Source organism: Sarcophilus harrisii, chromosome 5, assembly GCF_902635505.1.
Source record: "Sarcophilus harrisii chromosome 5, mSarHar1.11, whole genome shotgun sequence".
Lineage (NCBI taxonomy): Eukaryota > Metazoa > Chordata > Mammalia > Dasyuromorphia > Dasyuridae > Sarcophilus > Sarcophilus harrisii.
The window spans coordinates 124,330,209-124,354,289 of NC_045430.1; the positions used below are offsets into that span (position 1 = coordinate 124,330,209).

The following is a 24,081-nucleotide window of genomic DNA, read 5'->3' on the forward strand; positions in this document are numbered from 1 at the left end:
CAAGCCTGGCACTCCATCCAATTACCCCCCAGCAGCTCTGGGGTAAAGTTAGGAGAGGAATGAAAATCCTACAATAAGTATATTAGATAGAGAAAACAGAAGTTCTTGATTTCTAGATTTGAGGCTTCTAGATAGTATAGTTAAGGTCACTTACTTTCAAAATAAGATTACCACTTCTACTTCCCACATACCTGAGATGAAGAATAAAAGACTAAAAATAATGGCTTTCAATGACAGTAGAGGTCATGGAGAAAATCATAGAAAAGATGTTGTTGTGAATAGAACTAGGATAAAGACTTTAGAACTCTATTCAATGCAATGATAACTTAGGAGTCCAAAAGAATGAGGATAAAATAAGCCAATCACTTTCTGACAAAAAGATGATGAATTTGAGATGTAGAAAAAGACATTATTTTCCTCTCATGGCCAATTTAAAATTTTGTTTTGCCAGAAAATATAGATATGTATCGAAAGATTTGAGGGTTGGGTTTATTTGGGATTTTTTTTGCTCAAGATTAAGTTTTTTTTAATTAAAGTTTTTTTATTTTCAAAATATATACATGGATAATTTTCAACATCCACCCTTACAAAACCCTGTGTTCTAATTTTTTTCCCTCCTTTCCCCTTATTCCCTCTCCTAGATGGCAAATGATCCAAAATATGTTAAACATGTGCAATCAAGATTAATTTTTCTTAAATTTGTCATTTGAAAAAGAAAAAAAATTAAACAAAAAAAGATAATATGAAAAAATAAAACATTTCCTTATGGTGAGATTAAAATGAGTAATTACAATGTTTTTGGTTTAATTTATAATCTATATTTTTAAAACAAAATTCATGACTCAATAAAGCTATTTCATCTCTCTCTTCCCTCTTTCACACTCTCAATTTCAGGAGAGTTAAAATTGTCCAACATCCAAAAGAATGTTAAGGCAAGCATGCAAGATAACATCTCCCTATTCAGTCTGGGGATTGGTTTTGATGTTGACTATGACTTCTTGGAAAGACTGTCTCAAGAAAACCATGGAGTTGCTCAAAGGATTTATGGAAACCAGGATACTTCTATACAGCTCAAGGTACCCTTTGATCCCATTTTCTTTCCTCAGTAATCTTGTCTGTTGAAGAAGAAACAACCCATACCTAATAGAAAAGAATCAAATGGAACTCTTAATATTCCATATTTTTTGTCAAATTCATGAAATCTAAAATAATAGATAACATCAATAGCACTTTATTCATAAAATTCAGAAAGCATTTTGCATATATTGCTCTACCAGGTTAAGGCTGTTTCCTGCTGCTCCTAAGCAGTCCAAAAGAACTGCTGAAACCTGCAGCTTCTGGCACACTCCTATGTCTCTTCACCTTTCAGTAACATATTAAGTTTCTAAAATAAGTGTAGAAAGAAAACATCTAAAAAAAAAGAATCCTATTAGAGATAAAAGTATTGTTTCTTGCTCCTATATCTTTTACATCATCACAATCCAGGAAAAGAAAATTAAAGGAAAATTAATTGGGCAAGTTGCTAAAAATCCCTAGTGGTCAGCTTTTCAGCTGTAAAATGGAAAAATTGGACTAAATGGCCTCTGAGGTCCCTTGCAATTCTAGATCAATGATGAGAAAGCCATGGTTCTTATTCAAAGGCCATGTTACTATTAAGGTCAATATAAAAGAGATGAAATTTTGATTTGTCAAATCTTTTAAGCATAAAAAATGCAGCTCCTTGTTTATTCTGGAGTAAAGCTTTTTGGAGATTACTACTAAAATTAAACTGACTGACAAAACAAAGAAAATACCTTTCCTTAGCAATGTCCAGTTTCAAGCCCTAAATTATTTTCCATTTTGGAAAAAATAAAAATGTATCCATTTAGGGAGATATTTTTTCCAGATGATTTTCCTTTTATACATGCTAGCATGTCAATAGTTTCCTGTGTTTGGTTCAACAGTCAATCCTGAGATGGTAAATGGGAGATAAGGTTCTCATCAAATCTTTATCATTTATTCTATAGTATATTCCCTATTAAGTCTCATCATCTCCCTTCCTATAGCTCAGTTTTAATATCAAACATAAGATTGTCCCCAGAAATAAGAACTGGATCTGTGACTTCATCAGTTAGGGAAATTCCAAAAAAGGAAATTCCCTTTATAAATGCAGATCAGCTCCCAAAAAATTTTTGGGTGAAAAGGGATCACTAGTGGAAAAAGTTTAAGAAGCCCTGGCTTAGAGCATAAAAATAATGTAATTTGCCCAGTCCCAGTCAGTATGTGTCAGAGATGAAACAGACTTATATGAGAAATATTCCTGGGAAATGAGCAATCCATTTAGGGTATCATCATTTTTCTTGGTATTGCGAATGAGCCAAGTTATTTTATTATTTCATCCATTGCTCCTAGAAATTATTATAAAGGCTTTGAACCCAAAGCCTGGTTTTGAGTCTAAGCTACCACGCCAAGCAGCTTCTCATAGTAGATGATATAGGTATAATATTATATGTATTTCTTCAAACCCTACTCATGTCACAGAGATAGAAGCAGGGAAAGAGCTGTGGGAATGTAAATAAGATGATATTGTTTTAAAGTCCTCAGAAAATCTGCTATAGACATATGAAAGTAATGATTTTTTTCTTTCTTTTTTTTAATTTTCAGCAATTCTACAACCAGGTCTCTACACCATTGCTACGAAATGTTCAGTTTAACTATCCCCAGGAGTCCGTGACAGATGTTACTCAGAACAGTTTCCATAACTATTTTGGAGGCTCAGAAATAGTGGTAGCAGGAAAAGTGGAGCCTGATAAATTGGACCATGTGGAAAGTATCATCACAGCGACATCGGTATGTTTTCTTTGATATGATGCTAAAGTTTTTGTTAGAATCCCAAATTGCCTTCAAGACTCAGTTTGAGTACCACCTTCTATGCATGATGTTTCCTGATTTTCCTAGCTGCTAGTACCCCACCTAACTCCCCAATATTATTTTACATATACATGTGTCTATCCTATCTCCTCAGAACACAACCGAGGAAAGAAACTGTCTCTCTTGTCTTTGTATCCCCAGTGCCTGGCATATAGTACACACCTGATAAATACTTGTTGATTGATTGATTGACTAATTAATACCCTTCCCCATCCAGAACTGAAAAAAGGAACAAGAATATACATACCTTCTTGTCAATCCTTCCATGAAACAGCAATCCCAACATCTAAAGAGATATTATCCATCTTTTCCCAATTTTTTTTCACCTAAACTATAACAAAAGATGGTCAGCTTACTAAACAAAAGAGTATTCCACTACATTTTTTAAAACTTTGAATTGTATTATTAGAAAATCTCCTTAGCAAAGAAAAGAAAAACTGGAGTATAAATAAAACCTTCCAGTTACTTTTATAATTTCCAGGAACAATAGATAAAATAATTTAGTTTATTCATAATACCAAGAGATATAATGACACCTTAAATTGACCAATCTATTTCCCAATAATATTTCTCATATAACAATGTAAAAGTAATAGACATTGATATTCACAAAAAAATTAATTTCCAAGAAAAAATGTAGATGATACAACAGCATATGTGATAGATTGCATATTGCAATTACTTATTAACCAATTTTAACCACCATTTTTTGAGCCAATTCACATGTTAAAAGTTGTTGCCAGTCATATGTTTTATACACATTACCTGATGTTTAATCTATGATGCAGACTTTTAAAAATATTTGTCTTTTGTTTAAAGTTCATTAGTAAACCATAGAACAAAAGACAGAAATTTTATGATCATATAAAAGTTCATTCCAATGAAAGTTGAAGGGGCATTTTACCCTAAAGAGGAAAAAACTCAGAATAAATGTGATACCTGTCCTCAAGTATTTGAAAGATTGTCATATGGAAGAGGAATTAGTTTCCTTTAGTTTATTCCCTAGTAAGTAAAATCAAAAGCAATGGATTAAAGTCACCAAGAAGCAAACTGGAGACAAAATGATGAAAAACTTCCTAACAAATAAGCTATCTATCAAAGAGGAGAATAGGTTGTTTCAGGAAGTGGTAAGCTTATTCTCAGTGAAAGACTTCACACAAAGGCTGATCATTTGTCAGATATGTCTGGCAAAGATAAACTCCTTTTGAATTTTTGAATACAGGTTGGATTAATTAGTCATGGAGACCTCTTCCAACTCTAAAATTCTGTCATTCTGTGACATTATGAAAGTTTCTGCAAAGCTTGAGAAAGAATTGATGTATAACAAATTCTTATTAGAAATGGTCTTGTTTTTGCACCACCCTAAAGGAATTACTAGTTATTTGAGCAGCACATCTTGACTAAAAAGGAGTGGTAACCATTAGCTTCTTTGTCCAAGTAGAGTATGGAGTCAAACCAATGAGCCACCTAAATTAAATTTTGATAATTCACATTTATGGGGTGGGGGTGAGGAGAAAAGTTGCTTAGTCTAGAAAACAGACTTCTCAAAACTGCACTACCTTTAGTAGAAAGACTATTAATAGGTGACAGGAATTGCAAGTGTTGTAGTGTTGGATACTGAGCTAGTTCCTCATAAATCAAAGGACAGAAGAGGCTCTGAGGCCATTCAATCAATGATCTTCATTTTACAGAGGAGGAAAATGAAGGTTAAAGGCCCAGGGTCACACAAGCAAGATGCTCCTAGTTAGGATTTGAACCCAGATCCTCTGGCTCGAGAGTCAGTGGGCTATATTTTCCTGGTGACTACTGATCCTCTGAAAGTAGTCTAGAATGAGCTTATAGAAGATGTCACAAAGGTCCTAAAGTAGCCACAAATGAATTCATAGAAAGTGACACTGAAAATAAAGTAGACTCACTTGAAGATAGAGATTGCATCTGTGGTAAAACACTGCTACAATTCCAAAAACAAGTGTGGATCATTAGTTAGCATCTACTAGTAGCACTGCTCCTCAAGACATACTCAGATAATGTTTCTAAGTAATAATAGTAGTAGCTAATATATGTACATATCTGTATGTATGTGCCAGGTACTCTACTAAGTTCTATAATCATTATTTGATCTTCAGAACAATCCTGGGGCTAAGTCCTTTATTATTGTCTTCACTTCATAGATGAGGAAATTGAGTTAAAGGTTAAGTCATTTGCCCAGGGTCACACTATAGCAAGTATCTGAGGCAATATTTAAACTCAGGTGTTCCTATTCCAAATCCGGTGATCTATTCACTTTACCACCTAGTTGGTATCCAGTAAAGCACTCCACTTTTCTCCTCCCCTTCCTAGAACATAGACAGCTAATCTCTTCCTGCCCCCAGGGGACTTTGTAAAAATCTGAACCCTCAAAATTATTTTTACCTATTTCTGGCTTGGTTTGGCCCTCCTTGATTTCTCCCTTATCTGCCACATCTCCTTCTTCATTTTCTCTCCTTTTGTCTGAGACCCTTGGGCTACCAGTTCTTTCTGGTTCAGCTCTTGAAGTACTCTCTCTTCTACCAGAACTTTTCTCTGATTCCAAACTCCTACTTTAATATATGCCCCTAGTTATTTAAACAGTCCAGTTCACACCTGATTAACATAACTGTTTAATTGAATCATCAAGACTCACCTGAGAAAGTTCTCAGGGTTCCTAGGATTCAGTGATTGATTATGATGGAAAATGGAAAGCCCATCTCTGAGTCAGGACTATCTGCGTTTCAGTCTTTCTTCAGGCTCATACAAGCTTTGTTCCCCTGGGCAAGTGATTTAACCTCTTGCTTTCCCAAGCAATTCCCTTTTTTTCTCCTTGAGGCATTTGGGGTTAATTGACTTGCTCAGGGTCACACAGCCATCACATGTTAAGTGTCTGAGCTCAGATTTGAACTCAGGTGCTCACTTCAGGGCTGGTTCTCTATCCACTGCACCATCTAGCTCCCCCTAAATCCATAATTCCAGAATAATTATTGATTACTATTGGTAGAGGGAGTTTCCTCACCTGGAATTCCAACTCTTACTGAAATGACAGGTCTGAGCCAAAGGACCAGTGCTGCTATTTGATACTTGTGAGAAGAACAGAAAACCTAAAATGGGTACTCAAAATTTAGGGAAGTTTTTTAAATTAACATTTACTGATCTAGCATTCTCACTAATCCTGATCTAGCATTTTCTAGCTTCTAGCATCCTGATCTATTAATTTACTGATATAGCATTTTCAATATTTCTTAATGGGGTAGGAGATGGTTGATTATATTTGCTCCCTTTAAAGACTTCCCTTAAAAAAGAATATTACTTCCACTACCACCACCCATAGTGACTCTACACACCATAGACACTGAAATGTCAACTGATGGATCGACTTCTTAGACTTATTTCAATGGAACTTTTTGTTCTTTAGGCCAATGCCCAGTTAGTCATGGACACTCTCGCAGAAATGGATGACTTGGATGCCTTTTTGTCAAAGGACAAGCATGCAGACCCTGATTTCACCAGGAAATTATGGGCTTATCTAACCATAAACCAACTTCTAGCTGAAAGGTAAGCAAGAAAGAGCATCTTCAAAATGAATTTGCTTTTTCTTAGGGTACTTTCCTGACATACAGATCAGAAATTTTCAGTGATTCCCAAGAAGAAGGTAAACAGGAAAATTGCAGGTTAAAATCAGTTTGGATAAGTGTTTCCCCTAGCACTTAACAACACAGTGTATGGCACATAACACATAGGAGTCTAACAAATGGTTGTGGATGGTTGAAGCTAAACCCCAAACTACTACTGAGTTGAATTCATTCTTGAATACTAATATTTATACAGCACTTTACAATTTACAAAGTATATTCCTTAGAACAACTTGGTGAGATGGGTAGAATAAATTTTATTGTCTTCATTTTGCACATGAGTAAATTAAAACTCAGTGAGTGAGGCGAAGTGTTCTATTTATGGTCAAATAGAAGAGTCAGAGTAGGGATTTGAACCCAAATCATCAAACTTTGCACCTTGGACTCTTCCCCTCTATATGATATTAAAGACATAGGATTCTGATAACAGAAAATTATTGGTCAAGATTGGCAGGGTATCCAGTGTTCACCTAATCTGCTACTCAGCCCTCATTTTGGCCTATACCTGCACTCTCCAATCCATACATATGAGCATCTGCCGTAGTCTTGGAGTTGACCAGGGAAGGAGAGTCTACAAACCCACATTATACTATTATAATCTTATCTTAATGGCTACTCCCATTCAATTCCATTTTAATCACATTTCTACTTATATCTTTGATTTTTTAACATCACCTTAACTTCTGAATATATTCCCACTCACTCTTCTAACCAGCAAGCTATCCCTTACAATAAATAATTTGTTTTTAAAAGAAGGGAAAAAATTTTAATTAATATATATCATACAACACATATAATTTTCCATACTTATATTCTCCCACTTTTGCAAAAATGAGAAGGACATGCATTTTCTCAATTGGTAATAGTAATAAAATTGCTATATTCAGAATTCTGACAAAAGCAAAGACCGATCATGACTTCAAAAGTTCCCACAGGCTATTGTATCAATTTTGTTGCCAGTTTTTTGCTATAATAAAATGTGCTTCTATAAGTATTCTTGTACACATATGTCCTTTTACTCTGTCCTTAACCTCACTGGGATGTGACTAATAAGAATTATAGGTCAAGGAGTTTATATAGATTCTTAACTTTTTAAGGTAATCAAAATTATTTCCCACAGAAATTGAACCAATTCACATCTTCAACAAGTTTATTACCATATCTGCATCCTCAAAGTGTCTCTGATTTCTCTTTTTCTCTTGTCATACTTTTTCAATCTGATGGGTATGAAATGGAAACTTTGGGGTTTTTTTAACTTGCATTTCTCGTATCAATGACTTGGAACATTTTTTTTCCTTATGTATTGAAAATTTTCCTCTCTTTATTTAAGAATTCCCTGTTTATCTCTTTTAACCACTTATCTACAGGGATATGGTTCTTCTGTATATTTGCATCAATTCTTTATTTTTGCTATTAGGACTTTATCAGAAATTGCTGCAAGATTTTTTCCAAATAATTATTTCCTTTCTATTTCTAATTACATTTATTCTGCTTGTGCAAAAACTTTCAATTTTATATAATCTAATCTATCCACTTTGCTATTTATGATTTCTTTATTCCTTTGTTTAGGGAAGAATTTTATCCCCAACCATAATTGTGAAAGGCATCATTCCTTCTACTCCAAATTTTATATGACCTTTTTTTTATTTAAGTCATATATCCATTTACTATTGATTACAGTATGCTGTGTAAATTTTTTTAACTAAACCTGATTTCTTTCAGATAGTTTTCCAGATTTTCTAGCAGTTTTTGTCAAAAGTAGAGACATTTGATTTATCAAGAACTTTGCTGCTATGTTTGCTTCAGGATCTTATTTTTCTAACCTGTTCCACCAATCAACTTTTCTAGTTTGGGCTGTTGTTTTTGTTTTTATGTAATGTCATTATATCATGACATTATTTAGCACAGTGCTCAGTACATAAAAAGCAGCATGTAAATGTTACCTATTACTAATGTTACCAAATAGTTTTTATAATTAAGACTTTGAATTATATAATTTAAGATCTGATTGATGATTGGCTTCCTTTGTACTTTTTTTCCCATTATTTCCCTTGAGAACCCTTGACCTTTTGCTTTTCCACATGAATGTCATTATTATTTATTTAGGTCTACAAAATAACCCTTTGGTAGTTGGAATGGTATGTCATTCAATCTATAAATTTATAATGCATATATTTGTTTCTAAATATTGCCATTATCAATAGTCAAAGTGAAAATGAATTAGTATATAGGAAATAACTCAGGCAAATTGGAAGTTCTTTGACTAAAGCACTATAGAGTAACTCTGTGATAAAGGTAAAGTTATGAATCACAAGCTTGATGAAATCAAGGTGAAGAACACTTTTATAAAGGCAAAATGATCTGACTGAAGATTAATAAATATTATACCATGTAAATTGGCAAATTGGCAAAGATAATACAAGATATCAACAATCAATCTTGGAGGGCACTAATATGTTGTTGTGAAGCTGTAAAATGGTACAATCATTTGGAAAGCAATTTGTAATTATGCAAATAAGATAATTAAAATGTTCATTTTTGAGCCAGAGACTCCATTGCTGAGTTTATACTCCAAGAAAGGTATGGGTAAGAAGAAAATACCCATATATACCAAAAATATTTATAAAGCATTTTATGTGATAGCAAAGAATTGGAAACAAAGTAGATGCCCTTTGATTGGGGAATGACTAAACAAATTACATGAATTTAATGGAGTAATACTGTCTTTTAAAAAATTATGTATTTGATGAATACAGAGAAGCATGAAAAGATCTGATAAATTGATGAACTAAGCAAAGCCAAGAAAACAATATATCAAATAGCTACAATTATAAATAGAAAGAATCACCAAATACCCCCCCAAAAAATTAACATAATAAAATTTTAAAGAACAAGCAGGACTCAAATTTAAAAAAAAAATTGATAACATCCCTAATCCTACCCCTTTGTGGCTGTGTTTCCCCATGTTTGGGGAATTTTAAAAAGTATTATTCAACTGTGTTGATTGTTTTCTTCTTTTAAAAAAGTACCATTTGTTATATGGAATGTCTGTCTACAAGAGAGAAGAAGAAGAATACTGGAGATAACTATGATGATATAACAAAAGAAAACAGCAATTAAATTTTCTTAATTTTAACCAATAAATTTGTAGCACATATAGAATTTTGACTATTTTGATACAACATTATATCATTATATTATGACAGTAATCAACTGAGCATTTCCCCACAAACATAGATGCCAACTTGGGTCCAGATTTGGATCCCCAAAACAATTTTCTAATTCAATCTGGTATGTTTTGGTGATGGTTTGTTTGGATTTTCCCCCTATCCATTGGATATAGGAGTCTGGCTACCACAAATATTGACAAAAAGAAAATAACAAGAACCATCCTGCAGATGTCTTTGGACCACCATGTTGTAAGTCCACTTACTGCCATGCTGATTGAAAGTGCTGATGGGGATGAGAGAATGCTGGCAGACTCTCCAATGGACCAACGAAGACCTTGCTGTCAGGGTTAGTATTTCCATTTAGTCCAGAAGCATACAGATTCTGTCTTTGATCCTGGATCAAAGACTAGGGCATCCTGTGTCACTACAAGGCTCAGCTCCACTGTTGCAATTTTTGGCCTATGTCAATAGATTCTCTAGCTCAGTGGTTATCAAAACTTTTGTTTTCAGTATCTTTATCCTATTAAAAATTATTGAGGATCTCTCCAAAGTGTTTTTTTAATCTGGATTATATTTATAGACATTTACCATATTGGAAATAAAAACTATTTTTGAATTTGTAGACCTTCTAAAAGGATTTCAGAGATCCCCAGGATTCTCTAGACCATACTTTGAGAACCACTGCTCTAGCTGTTCAATGGGGTGAACTTTGGAATAGTCATTCTATTGCTCCTTTTTTTTCCCCTCCTTAGTGATTGATATCTGTGAAACACATTTGAGAAACTCTGCACAGATCATAGTAAATGCAATCTATGTTTTCATCCTTGTTAGTGCTAAATGACAGGTAGCAGTTTGATATTCAAGAAGAGATCTTGTAATCTCACTCACTCAAGTACCTACTATGTGCCAGATATTGTTTTAAGTACTGGGGTTACAGAGACAGTCAAAAGATAGCCCCTGAATAAAGGACTCATAGTTTAATGGGGGAAATGACATGCAAACAAACGTGTACAAACAAGATATATATACAGGATAAATCGGAAATAATCAACAGAGGAAAGTTATTAAAATTAAGAGGGATTGGAAAAACCTTCATGTAGAAAATGCAATAGTTGAGGCTCAAGATCTTAGGACATGACAACTCCCAATAGCACCAGCTGCAAGAAGAACCTATGTATCATCTTACTTAAATATGCATACTTGGATAACTGGCTTTAACTTTTGCTGAGGTCCAACAATGAATGATCTTTTTAGAATTGTAGAATCATAGAATCTTAAAGAAACAAAGGCCCTTTGAATAATTTGGTTTAATGACTTCATATTATCATCTTTATTGGAAGATTATTATTAGATGTAGTTATTTATATTTATTTATATAACTACATCTAATAATAAAATGATAATTTTAAAAATACTATAGTTGCTGGGCACACATGAACATGATTGAAAAAGGAAAAGAATAGAGAAGTAAAAATGAAAAGAGAGGGTCTATAACTAAGGGATACTGCAAATTAAATAGAGAAGATTTATAGTGTATTCTTGGAGTGTGTTCCTTGGTAACTAGAATCCATTTTTCTATCTATACAGGTGTCTTATTATCGAGTGGCAAGAAGACTGCTCAAAGTTCAATTCCATCTTGGGCCAAACCTTCACCAACAATGGGTCCAATGAGTATGAAGCAAGGTCAAGTGCTTGTAGCAACTCCTCCTCCTCACGTAATGAGAGGTAAAATATCTTTGGTCTCTTCTCTTCACTTCCTAGAGAGCATTTCAATCTTATAAAACTTTTCTATTTTGCAAGGATTCATATTCCAAAAAACTAGAAGTTTTTTTTTTTAATTCAACATGACTTACTTCTAGAAAACAAAGGAGATAAATTCTATGCCAAATACATAACAATGTAGTGATTTTTTGAAGCAGAAATAGCTGCCCTTTAACTCAAAAATCTAGGGTTATTAAGTTTTCTGATCTGAAGATAAATGCAATTCAGTAGACTTCAAGACACATTGATTAATCATCTACTATGAGCAGATGAGTATAATAGGCAATAGGGAAGATAGAAAAATTAAATAAATCAGAGTCTAATTGAATCTCTCAGGAAACTATTTAGAAGGGAGACATGACACATACACAAATAACTGTAATACAAAATAATATCTAAAAACATAGAGGAAGTACGAAAAAAGCTCCTGTGTAGGAAAGATCATTACAGTCTGAAGGATCAAAGAAGGCTTCATAGACCATAAAACACTTGAATTAGGCCTTAAATAATTGACAAGATTTCAATAGAACTACATGAAAAGAAGAACATTCCAGATATTAGGAGAAATATGTAAGGAAAGGGAATGAGCATTTACCTAGAACCTACTGTATCAAACATTACACTAAGCACATTTTAAATATTATGTCGTTTAATATAATAATGTGAAATAAGTGCTATTTTTAGCCCTATTTTACAGTTGAGGAAAATTAAGCAGACAGAAAATGAGTAATAGGGTCACACTGTTAGTAAGTATCAGACTAGACTTGAACTCAGATCATTCTAATTCAAAGCCCCATGCTCTATCCACCGAATCACTTAGCAAAAACATGGAATTTATATAGGAGACAGAAAAGTCCACCTCAGCTGGAATATTATTATTATTATTATCATACTACTAATAATAATAGTTAACATTTTGACAGAGCATACTATGTGCCAAACACTACAACAAACACATTACAAATATTATCTCATTTGAGCTTCACAACTTGTGAAGTAGATGCTATTATCCCCATTTTACAAATTAGGAAACTGAGGCAAACAGAGGTCAAGTGACTTGCTCAGAGACAATGTAGTTAGAAAGCATGTGTGAGAGACAGTTAAGTGGCACAGTGGATAGACCATCAGCCCTGAAGTAAGGAGGACCTAAATTCAAATCTGATCTCAGACATTTAACACTTCCTAGCTGTGTGACTTTGGGCAAGTCATTTAACCCCAATTGTCTCAGCAAAAAAATATATAGATAAAAAGATAGATAAATAAAAAAAGAAAGTATGTGTGACTGGATTTGAACTCACATCTTCCTGATATCACTAGTGATATCACTAATGGGAAGCACACAAGTGGAGGCTTGTGGAGAATTAGAATTAACAGCAAACCTACAGGATCTAGAATTCTAGAATCCAGAGTAATAACCACCATCTATGGACTCAAACTCAAAGTGTGGATAAAGCTAAGAAAGTGCCCCAGAGGGAGTACTTCCTTAAATTCTACTTCTAACCTGGCACAGTAGGTAGTTTATCATGCTTCAAGTCAGAAAGACCTGAGTTAAAATGTGATTTCAGACACTTAATAGTTGTGTCATCCTGGACAAGTCACTTAACTTCTGTTTGTCTCAGTTTCTTCATCTGTAAATGTTGACAGTAATGGCCCCCATCTCTTGGAGTTCATTTGTAAGAATCAAAGTAATTATAAAGTGCTTAGCACAGTGCCTAGCATATACTAAGCACAATATAAATGTTAGCTATTATTATTTTTACTGTTGTTACAATTTCCCTATCAAGAATTTTGTGATTTCCATAGACATGGACTATTTAACCAAAGATTTTTCAGTTCTCTTGCTAACATTCTACCCAGTGCATTCTGTTTCAAATAAAACAAGGAAGAAATTACCTAGAGGGGAAAAAAAAAAACCAAATCTCCCCTCCTATTCCTACTTTTTTGTCTATATAGCAAGATAAAAAAGATTATAACCACCATCAATCAATTGCTCTCCATCACCTATAAAATAAAATACAGATTTTTTTTTTATCCATATATTCAAGATCTTAACCAACAAAAGCCCAATTTTTCTCCTTTCCAACTACTTCCATTTCTCAGTACCCTCATCTAACTAGACAGAGATAATTTATCATCTCTTTAATATATTTTATCAATATGTTTTATCCTTTTTCACTACTACTTTTTCCCCCTGAGGCAATTGGGGTTAAGTGACTTGCTCAGGGTCACAAAGCTAGGAAGTGTTAAGTGTCTGAGTCCAGATTTGAATTCAGGTCCTCCTCACTTCAGGGCTGGTGCTCTATCCACTACACCACCTAGCTGCCCCTGCACTACTACTTTTGTAAAAGTGTCCTTTTCTTCTTCCCCATACAAATTCAATTCATACTTCAAGCTCCAATTCAAAGTTAAACTACTTTTTTTGGAATTTTCTCAGAATACAATGATTCCTTCTTTTTTTTAATGTTGACTACATTAGTATAGATAACATTTGTATCATTATTTGGCAATCAATTATATATGGTAATATCTTGTGATATTTTGTGTGCAGTTGTACTGAATTGACAATTATCTCTTGTATCATTAATTTTGTGTATGTGTTTACATCTTATCTCCTTAATTATATTGTGAGCTTCTTGAAGGCAGGAAATATTTTATACTTGTAAGTAGTAGTTATTGATTGAATTAAAGCTAAGAGGATAATAAATTCTCTTGAGAACAGTTTATAAAGACGACAGATGACAAAAATCAAAATCTTGGGAAATGTCCATAGATGAGAGGAGGGGCTTATGGGAAGAAATGGAGATGGACAAGAAGTAGTCAAAAAGGTAGATATAAAACCAATGTAGTATAATAGAGAACAGCCTAAAACAGAAAAAGTCCTGTCAATGTAGTTTCCTCATTTCTGTTCTTGTACATACTTTAAACTGCAAGTGAGGTCATAATAACTTATTTAATGATACACATTTTCTACTTATTTTGGCAAGTACTTAAATATTTTGGTATAGTTATTCTTTTTACAAAAAAAAAAAAAACTACAACTGCTATATAACATAGTAGATAGACTTTGAGACAAAGTCAATATCACCTTTGGACAACCTGGAGATGAGCCTCTCCAAATTCAAGGCTATTTCATAGACAATAGGAATATAATCTATCAAGTTCTATAAAGAGGTTGCCAGAAGTCAAATTACCCGGAATCCTCTATCTCCTATGATGCAGTATTAAAAGGCGTTAGACATATTTAATTTTTTTACTTAAAAAAATGCTTTAGATAATAATTTGTTTATAAAGCATAAGTGAAACTATTTGGGAAGATACTAAACACAGTTTTAGTGTTACTCCTTTCCTATTTGCTTTTTTACTTTCTATGTTTATTTTTCAGTTGAAAACGACCCACATTTCATCATTTACCTCCCAAAGAGTCAAAAAAACATTTGCTTCAATATTGATTCAGAACCTGGTAAAATTCTCAACTTGGTTTCTGATCCAAAGACAGGTAAGTGATAAATAAATTACATTTAAGTCAGTCAAACTAAATGCTGCATTTCTTATACTTCATCACCATTACTCAATAATCATTTTCTTTATGCCACCATTATAGAAACTTCATATTTCCCTAGCTCACAGAATTATTGGGAAATTATTTTGCATATATTTTACATCCATTTATATGTGCACATGATAGAACATAATAGAACATAAGTTCCCCAAGGAAGGAACTGTATCATTCTTTAAATCACCTGCATGTACAGCTGTACTTAACAGAGTATCTGGCACATAAAAGGTTCTTAATTAATTCTTGTTCATTGATTTATTGATGGTAATGCCTTATCTTTATATATAGTACTTTATAGTTTCCAAATCATTTTTTCATACTTCATTTCAAATGAAATAATGTATGCTAGCTAGCATAGCATACCTGTTTGTCTGAGGTATATTTGTCCCTCTTTTATAGAAGCTTAGCGAGACTGGTATATGTTCAAGGTCATATGGTTAATAATAGGAATCATAATTAGAATTCAAAATTCACCATTATTCCAATTACATTGCTAAAAATTTTGAGGTTTTAGAAGGATAAACATTCTGAAAACTGTGTAATCAATTCCATTAACTTTAATTAATACTGGAAAAAAACTTTTTTTATCATTTTCAAATATCAAGTTATGGATAATGAGCTTTAGAGATTTCACCTTTTTCTATGCTTAAATGTATTAGTGAAACTAATCAGTATGTATTGGTATGGATTGGTAAAAATCCCAACATAAGTATGGCTTCTCATCCTGGACAATTCTTACACACGATTTCCCAAAGGATACTAGGACCACACTTGCACTGTTCCTCTGCTGTCCTCCCTCTCATATAAAATGAGCTACCTATCTTCCAATCTTGCATTTCCCAAAGGGCATCAATAATGAAACCTACTTACACCCACCCTTGAACATCTTTAACTTTTTTCTCTTAGTCTTTGACATGTTCCAAGATTCATAGGCATATAGCATCACTCGAAGGAGGCTTGTAATTTTGGGCAGCTAGTTGGTCCAGAGGATGAATGCTGGAATTAGGAAGACTCCTTTTCCTGAGTTCAAATTTGGCTTCAGACACTTAGTAGCTGTTCTCATCTGGACAATAAGCATTTTTCACCCATCTAGTTTTTTTTTTTTTCCTCTCTCTGTTGATCTCTTGAGTAATCAGGTATCTCAATGAAAAGACCTTATAATATTCTGCAGCTGGATGCCATCACCACAATTTCACCCACAAATAAGGACAGCCCACTTGACAACATTAGTATTAAATCTATCATGTTAAATCATTAGTACTAGACTTATCAAATCTATCCAATCTAAGATTCTTATCTGATCCTAACATACAGTTTATAGTTTCCAAATCATTTTTTCATACTTCATTTCAAATGAAATAATGTATGCTAGCTAGCATAGCATACCTGTCTGTCTGAGGTATATTTGTCCCTGTTTTATAGAAGCTTAGCGAGACTGGTATATGTTCAAGGTCATATGGTTAATAATAGGAATCGTAATTAGAATTCAAAATTCACCGTTGTTTCAATTACATTGCAAAAAATTTTGAGGTTTTAGAAGGAAAAACATTCTGAGAACCATATAATCAATTCCATTAACTTTAATTAATACTGGAAAAAAAACTTTTTTATCATTTTCAAATATCAAATTATGGGTAATGAGCTTTAGAGATTTCACCTTTCAGGATGGAGAACTTTTCAGACTCCATTTTTGTTCTAACCTTTTTTATAATGACCAAACCCATTTGGGATTTTGTATTCTTTAAAACTTTCAGTCACTTGTATGACTACAAAGATAAAATCGGCTGTAGAAAATGGTTTACAAAAGCCAAATTCTTTGTTGCCTTCCTGTTTTTTTTTTCCTATTAAAGATACCTTATGTGTATCTTTTGATAACTTCATACACATTTATAGATTACTAATAATAAAATTTATAATGCTTACTTTGTGCCAGGTGATATACTAAATACTTTATAATTATTATCTTGTTTGATCCTCACAACAACCCTGGGAAGTAAGTGTTATTATGCCCATTTTACAGATGAGGAAATTGAAGCAAGCAGGGTTAAGTGACTTTCCCAGCATCACACAAGTAGCAACTGTTTAATTTATCTGGATTTGAATTCACATCTTCCAGAATCCAAGCCCAACACAACAGACTGTGCCACCTAGCTGCCTTTAAGACTTTCAGAATTGTGTTGTTTATAGCACAGACTTCTTCTTTAGTGTATACTTGCCCTAATCCATCCATTCTTCTTGATTTCATTCTTTTAAGTGATATTTTATCTTCTTCATATAGCTCATTAAAGATTAAAATACTAGAATTGAAATATAGTTTCTTTTGTTACTAATTATAAAAAAATATCCTTATAAAAATGCTGACAACTTTGCCTATATTTGTTGTCCTCTTTTTCTCTCTTTATAAATATTTGGAACAATTTGGCTCAGTCGAGTCTCAGGAATGTGACAATTCAGAGTTATTGTAAATTTACATTTATTCTATCTGTGATTTGGAACATAATTTCATATAGCCTATATGACACTTCTTATTCAAGTAAAATATGGATGTGTATCTTATCGCTAATATTGTTATATATTAATAATTATACTTATTAACAATAAGAACATATTTATATATACCTATCTAGATATCTATGAAGCACTTAAACTATAATTGCATATGATATGTAACTTTTCTTTTTCAGGTCAAATATGTGTGTTTATTTATTAATATTTATTAATTAATTAACATATAACATTTAAAGATTTGTGAAGCATTTTATATATATTATCACATTTGATCATCACAAAAACCTGTGGTATAAATGCTGCTATTCTTTTTATTCTACATCTATACTCTCAATAATTAATAGATTCTAAAACATGATGTAATTCTTAGCACCTTCTCTGGACCCTCTGGACCCATTTCCCTATCATCATTGCATAAATGGAAAGTGGCTGTATAGGATGAGGGCAGTTTTAACTTATTTAGTTGTTTCATGGATTGCTTTGATCAGACTTCAGCACCTACCTCTCACCCTGATGATGAGCCTCTCTTTCCTTAATTGAGCTGATGAATAGCTTACGCATTCTGTTCCTAAAACCATACCTGAAGCCTTTTTCACTACGGCAGAACTTGCCAGACCTTCTGCTCCAAGCAGGATTACCTCTGCACCACAAGAAAGCATTGGAAAAAGATTTTATGAGAGGAGACATTACTTATAAAGAATATTAAATGTTTGTAATAAAGAGGGGGAAAGTCCCTAAATTAGCAATTTCAACAGCTTTATCCAGACTTTATCTCCTAATCAGTAGTCTTCCCACTTTGAAGAAATCTCTGCCCTGAGGCCCTGCTCTCCTTCACCTGGAACACAACTTCTCGAAGAGTCCCAGCCAATCACTCTTTTATTCCCTCTACTTAACTCACTCTCCAAATTTCTTCATTGCTTTGCCTCCTCACCAGCCAACCTGGAGAAACCTCTGCCCTGAGACTCTCCTACCTGCTGACTTTCTCATTCAGACCAGTTACATAAGAGACTCCAGCCATGCTCATTTCTCTGCTACTCAATGGCTCTCTAAGTTTCACTACCTTCTCTGCTCCTCCCTAGCAGATACGCCCATCACATACAGCTTCTAACTGACCTTTTTTAGGTCTCTTTCTCTCATATTACAATGTTAATTCCTCAAGAATAGGGACTGTTTTGTTGTCTTGTACTTGTATTTGAAGCACTTAACACAGTGCCAAGTATATACTACACACTTAACAAATATTCTTTCTTTCTATTAAATGTTTATAGAAAAGAAGGAAAATAAAGGGAATATTACTTTTAATATATATTATATATGTATATAATATACGTAATAGAAAACATATATAATAGAAAAATATTTTTCTTTTTATAGGTGTATTGGTAAATGGAGAGCTCATTGGTGCTAAGAGGCTTAAGAATAAAAAATTAAGTACCTATTTTGGAAAATTAGCATTTTATTTCCAAAACCACGACATAAAAATTGAAATTAGTACAGAGACAATCACCTTGAAAAATGGTCTCCATACTACCATTTTGTCATGGTTGGACACAGTTCACATTGTTCATAAGAAGTAAGTATCCCTGTATCCCAATTTTTTTTTCATTTATGCTTCACTTTGGAAATCAAAACCAATGTATTGATGTCTCAATGACCTAAATGTGAAATAATGACCTAAGTAACAACTACATTAGCAATGTCTTACTAATATTTTTTAACACAAAAACTATGAGGATCAGTGGGGAGAAATGCTCATGGCTGTTGGGTAGTTGAGAGAGCTGCTCTCTAGGTCTGTCCAGAAATAAAATTAATCTTATTTGTCCTTACTCCTGTCTTAGGTTGTTTGTCTCAATGAAAAAAGAAAAGACTGTGAACATTACCCTGGATGGAGATATGTCCTTTTCAGTCTTACTGCATCGAGTTTGGAAGAAACATCCCATTAATGTAGACTTCTTGGGTATTTATATTCCTCCTACAAATAAGTTTTCACCGAATGCCCATGGACTAATAGGTAAAGTATTTGTCAGAAAATGGCAGCTACCACCAAGTCTCTAGGGATTATTAAGACTTTAAATGGCTTTCTTCTCTAAGTTAGAAGCTGTAATTGGAGAAGACCAAAAACTAATTATTGATCATAATAGAGATGATGAAAATTAAAGATGAAAATTACTAAATTTAGGCTTGATGTGAGAAAACTTACTAAAAGGACAACAGGTTGCCTTGGGAAACAGTGGGATCCCCAAAACTCATCCCATTCAAACAAAGGCTGCAACTCTTTTTGAAAATATTATTATTAAATATTCTTAATAAGGTGGGGAGAAAGGTGCATGTAAGGGAAAGAAAAAAAGAAATTTACATGATAACTTTATTATAAATCTAAAAGGAATAACAAATTGTACATAACACATTTGCAGCTTTGTGTGAAAACATCTTTTTTTATATAACTTGTTTTGGAAATACTTGTTTTATTCCACAAATGAAAAATTAAATAATATTTAAGTGGAGATTAGACTAGGTGATCTCCAAGTTCCCTTCTTGCTACAAATTTATGATCCCTTGTGACAAAGGTATTAAATTTATTAAATTAGAATCATCATAATCTTGGCCTTAAAGGGAAGAAATAGGAGCCATGAATGAAAGTTGCAAAAAAGGCAGATTTTGGTCATTCAGGAAAATTTCCTAACAATTAGAGCAGTCCTAAAATGGCATGAGTTGCCTGAGAAATGCTACATACCTCATCACTGGATATCTTTCAGCTGGATGTTCATTGATCAGAACTATTGTTGAAGATATTACTACCAAAGTACTGGTTGGATTAAATGATCCCTAAAGTCCTCTCTATCCCTGAGATTTGACTCTTTTCAAAGGACAGGTAGAATTTTAATATTAAAGCTTACAGTTTTACACTGAAAGTATTTAACAGGTTGTTCAGGTTTTTCATTTATGTCTGACTCTTTGTGACCCCATTTGGGATTTTCTTGGCAAAGATACCGGAGTGGTTTGTCATTTCCTGCTCCAGCTTATTTTACAGATGAGGAAACTGAGGCAGAGTTAAATAACTTGTCCACATGACACAGCTAGTGTCTGAGGCTAGATTTGAACTGAGATCTTCCTAACTCCAGGGTGACTGTTCTGTCTGCTGCTGCTCATTTAACAGTTAGATAAGCTAGCTCAAAAAGACAATTAAGGCTATGTTAGGAACAATTGCTAATGAGATTGGCTGTTTTCCTTTAGCTTTTCAATGATCCTCTACATTTCATGTCCTAAAGAAAATTTGTTTCTGTTTCTCAGGCTGCAGAAATCTGTATTTTGCAGACTCTCTTACACCTTTCTTTGGCGCCCTAAATTTCATGTACCCATCAATGCTTTACTTTTCACTTGTGACCTCACAAACCTATTTTATATTCAGATCTGTCATGAGGTAAGTACAAAAGGGAAGCTCTCTGTTAAATAATACCTGTCACCTCCTTTCCCCAGTATTACTCCTTTCTTTGCCAAGCGGTCATTTTCTGCCCTAAAAACTTTGGAAGGAATGAGGCAAACTAAAAGGACTCACATATAGCAATCCAAGCTGATGAAGTCTGAAAAAGCACAACAAGGATTAGCTAAACACATAAGACTTTGACATTTGTTTCTTTAGGTCAGTTCATGCATGAGCCAAAAGTACGGATCTTCAATGAGAGACCTGGTCAACACCCTGGGAAGCCAGAAGCTAGCATGGAAGTGAAAGGACACAAACTAACTGTTACCAGGTAGGCTTTTGGATTGAACCACTTTGGGCCCTAATAGAATTGAATTCCACTCCAAAATAAAGTAGAGGCAACAAAAGAGTATCAGACTTTTCTTGCCTCAAACTGACCAAATCTCACCAAAAAAAAAAATATATATATATATATATATAGAGAGAGAGAGAGAGAGAGAGAGAGAGAGAGCGCACAAGCTTAAAATTGTGGCAGTTATGAGAATCACTGACAGCTCACCTTTGAGTGACTAGATATATTTGTACATTATAAAATAACAAGAACAGTTAGCAAATTATTCAATTATTCTTTCTTCACAGGGTAAAAGCTAGTTTAAATTCTGCCTTATTTGTCCATAAGGATTTGGGATTTTGTTTCTTTTTTTTCCTATATTAGAAAACTGACTGAACAGTGACTTGCGCAGGCCATAAAATTCAACCTATTTATAAAATGCAAATTGTTTCATTAAGCATGAAAACTAGCAATAATCAAGACTTAACCTTTAAGAATGTGATTCATATTTATCTTCCTTACAAATAACTCCTGAATTTGTTCACTGTCTTATCAGTGAATTTGAGCCATTAGCTCTTTTATACCTACTTACAAGAGAAAGAATGAAAAAAGTACAAGGCCTCAGATTTATTCTTAAAATTCATAAAGAGCTGGTCCATAATTCCTTGAAATTTTATTTCTCCTGTTTATTTACTCTTCCTACCTTTACTGGAAAGGTTCACATCCATACGTCTCTGTGTCAAAAATATAAACAAATCAGTTGGGCACTTAATTTTTCTTTGCCTTTTCATCTTCCCCATCCCTCAATCCCTCACTTTTACCCCATGCTCAGATGCCCTATATCACCAGGGTGACAATAGAAATAAGGGCATTTTCCAATTAGCATCAAGCATGGCAGAAATGTCTCTTGATTTCTCTGATCCCTTACCTAACTGCAATTAATGTCTCTCTTTACAGGGGTTTGCAGAAAGACTACAGAACTGATATGGTGCTGGGAACAGATGTTCCCTGCTGGTTTGTGCACAACAGTGGAAAAGGTTTCCTTGATGGACATTATAAGGATTACCTTGTCCCTCAGCTATATAGCTTCCTCAAAGTACCTTTTAAAAATGTCTAAATAAAAGCTTGAATATTATATAAAGAGGTAAAAATTTCTTCCCATCCCTAATTTTTGTCATCTTTAAAAAATTTTTTTACATTTTGGAATATCAAAAATAGTCAAACCTGTCACTAAAATTGTACAAACTAATGAAAGTTGAAGAAAAAGAATTATCTTTCAAAGAAATTTCAGGGTTTTAAATGGAAAAAATAGTCATCAGAATATTTGGAACAAACTCTTTGTGTTGGTCCTTTTTTTTGCAACATAATTTTTATACAAGATAAAGAATAATATTGTTAATATGTCTTTAAAAGTATTGTTGGACATTGGTTTTTTTTTCAATAAATTGAATTACCAAGTTGTGGTCAAAATAAAGTCTGATTAAACTGATTATTTCAAAAAATACAATTTTTAAACCTCCATTATAGTCCTCCGAGTTACTAATATTTTATTGAAAAAATAAAAATATATATTAGTTAGGACTAAATTTTTCACCACTTTAGTAATTTCCAAACAAAATCCTTCTCCACGATGGATATATTTCCAAAGTGAACATTTTTCTTTGTTAATGTTTTATTATATACATAAATATGTATGTATGTATGTATGTATAAAAGAGTAAAGTCACCTGCTTTATAAAGGGAATTTCCTCTTGAAAAGTTCCTTACATCAAGGCCTGATGGAAAAAAAAATTCACACATGCATTCACACATACATATGAGGAAGGGAAGATTTGGTTTCCTCTTTTTGTTGATATAGGTACAGAAAACAAAGAATAAATAATAGAGATAATGAGGTGTTAATATGCTAATGAAGTGTTGATATCCAAGAACTTCATTATGAAGTGTGAATAGAATTCCCTGATAGAATTAAAGGAAGCAACCTCATTGAGTACACAAAAATTGGACACTGTTTTAAAAGTTTTTTTTAATTAAATTTTATTTATTTTCCAATTACCAAACATTTGTATTTTTCTCCCACCTATATTGGCCTCAGTCCCCTTACCCTCCCCTCCCCCCCAAAAAAGAAAAGATAAATAGTTCTTGTAAAAAATATGCAGTCAAGAAAAACAAATTCCCATATTTGTTCCCATGCCTAAAAATGTATGGCTAGGTCTACATATCTAGTCCACTATTTCTCTAGCAGGTAGCATTCTTCTTAATTGGTCCTCTAAAATCATGGTTGATCACTCTGTTGATCAGAATTCCCAAGTTTCAAAATTGTTTGTTTTCACAAAGATGTTTTTAGAATAGGAACTTTTTTTCTTGTTCTGCTCACTTTGCTCTGCACAATCTCCTACAAGTCTCACCAATTTCCCCTGAAACCATCCTCTTCATCATTTCTTAGAATATAACAAGAATTCCATTACATTCATATACCATAATTTGTTCCATCTTTCTCCAACCCTTAGTTCCCTTTTTTCATATTACCAAAAAAATGCTGCCATAAACATTTTTGAACAAATAGAACTTTGTCTTCTTTCTTTTTTCTCTAAGGTATGGAATTAATAGTAATATCAGTGCGTCAAAGGAAATGTACAATTTGGAGGCATAATTCCAAATTGTTTTCCAGAATTGCTCTACCAATTCACAATTCCACCAAGAGTATATTAATATGCCTGTTTTCATGTAACTCCTCAAACGTCTGTCATTTTCATTTTTCGTCAAGTTTGTTCATGTTG

The 24,081-nt window shown here is 33.3% G+C and overlaps 1 protein-coding gene across 2 annotated transcripts in view; it reads left to right on the forward strand.

The window, feature by feature from the left end:
* Positions 1-22,822, forward strand: part of ITIH2 (inter-alpha-trypsin inhibitor heavy chain 2) — a 43,398-nt gene extending 20,576 nt beyond the window's left edge. For both annotated transcript variants that reach the window (XM_023504689.2, XM_023504688.2), the window contains exons 12-21: positions 895-1,076; positions 2,644-2,829; positions 6,338-6,477; positions 9,898-10,070; positions 11,312-11,449; positions 14,868-14,981; positions 18,924-19,122; positions 19,388-19,560; positions 21,190-21,301; positions 22,259-22,822. In XM_023504689.2, the coding sequence (XP_023360457.1) occupies positions 895-1,076; positions 2,644-2,829; positions 6,338-6,477; positions 9,898-10,070; positions 11,312-11,449; positions 14,868-14,981; positions 18,924-19,122; positions 19,388-19,560; positions 21,190-21,301; positions 22,259-22,418 (1,577 nt within the window). In that variant the 3' untranslated portion in view covers positions 22,419-22,822. The remainder of the gene's footprint in view (positions 1-894; positions 1,077-2,643; positions 2,830-6,337; positions 6,478-9,897; positions 10,071-11,311; positions 11,450-14,867; positions 14,982-18,923; positions 19,123-19,387; positions 19,561-21,189; positions 21,302-22,258) is intronic.
* Positions 22,823-24,081: the final 1,259 nt, after the last annotated feature.